The sequence below is a fragment of the Triplophysa rosa genome, linkage group LG8 (genome assembly GCF_024868665.1).
Source record: "Triplophysa rosa linkage group LG8, Trosa_1v2, whole genome shotgun sequence".
NCBI lineage: Eukaryota > Metazoa > Chordata > Actinopteri > Cypriniformes > Nemacheilidae > Triplophysa > Triplophysa rosa.
The window spans coordinates 7846403-7847586 of NC_079897.1; the positions used below are offsets into that span (position 1 = coordinate 7846403).

Here is a 1184-nt window from a genome sequence, read left to right on the forward strand (position 1 = left end):
ATGTGTGCATTTTTTTGTGTGTTTGTGTGTTTTAGGAGGAGGTGCCATTGATTCGCCAGTGGTGGTGCATTAACCTCATGGAAAGATTTTGCCTAGAAGGGTATGACAGATTCTAAAGATATAATTCCAGTATCTTGGCTGTATTAAGTTAGCTAAAGCTATTACATAGAGTTAATATACATTTACATATATTTTCAAAGGCATGGACAGAGGTTTGCATACTGGACCGAAGAAGCATCCCAACTCCTTCAGGGGATCGTTGAGCCTGTGTTTAGGGTGTCGAAATTCACCACCACCAAACTGTCACCCAGCAGAAGAGTTGTGGATAACAAGGACATTGATAAGGTTAATGATTATACAGTAGTGGTTATACATGAAGCATTTGCATGATTGCTGAATAAATAGTATAACTGTTGTGCCATTTTACTATGTAAGGAATAAATGACTATAGGCCATTTAATTAGTCAACCAATTAGAATGAAGCATAAACTTCATTTACTTCAATAGGTGCAGCAGCCAACCATTGTCCGAGACCTAAATACAGCGTGGTACTGGGTACAGAATCACAGACACTTATTCCGTGGGGAGGTGACAGAGCCTGCCTTTTTGCAGATGAACAGGGGTGATCAACAAAATGCCATCAAGAACCTCTTGGGGGGTCAATTCTCTGAGGCGAAGGATGCCTTTTTGTTTATATTTCATTACCAAGAAGACATGGAAACATTTTTGTCGTACTGTGTTGATGACCAAGGCCTAAAGGTCAATGCTATGTTCTACAAAGAGAAATGTAGTGTGTGAGTGTGTGTGCGCATGTGTGAGTGAGTGAGTGTGCGTGAGAGAGAGTGTGCATGTGTGTGTGTGTGTGCGAGAGTGTGCGTGAGTGAGTGAGTGAGCGAGCGAGCGTGTGTGAGGAATGGAACAAATGTATAAATAAATTGAAAGAATATATATATAACTGTATTCTGTGTGTTTCTTAAATGCAGTTAAATATCTAGAACAGTTATGTAGAACCTATCTTTAGAAAATGAATAGAAAGAAAACACATCTGTATGAACATCTGTATTTTCCAAATTGTGTCTAGCAAATTTAAACAATTCAGTTTAATTTGACCATTTATTTAATTCAATGAAGTTAATTTGTGCCACATATTAACCTAATTTTAACCGAAATGGATCGGGTAGTTA

General features: G+C 38.2%; 1 protein-coding gene across 1 annotated transcript; it reads left to right on the forward strand.

The window, feature by feature from the left end:
* On the forward strand, positions 1–935 carry LOC130558202 (structural maintenance of chromosomes protein 5-like). The gene is made up of 3 exons (XM_057340489.1): positions 1–100; positions 201–345; positions 508–935. Exons 1-3 carry the CDS (start codon positions 78–80, stop codon positions 796–798), a joined length of 459 nt encoding a protein of 152 aa, XP_057196472.1. The 5' UTR covers positions 1–77; the 3' UTR covers positions 799–935.
* The last annotated feature ends 249 nt before the right edge of the window (positions 936–1184 follow it).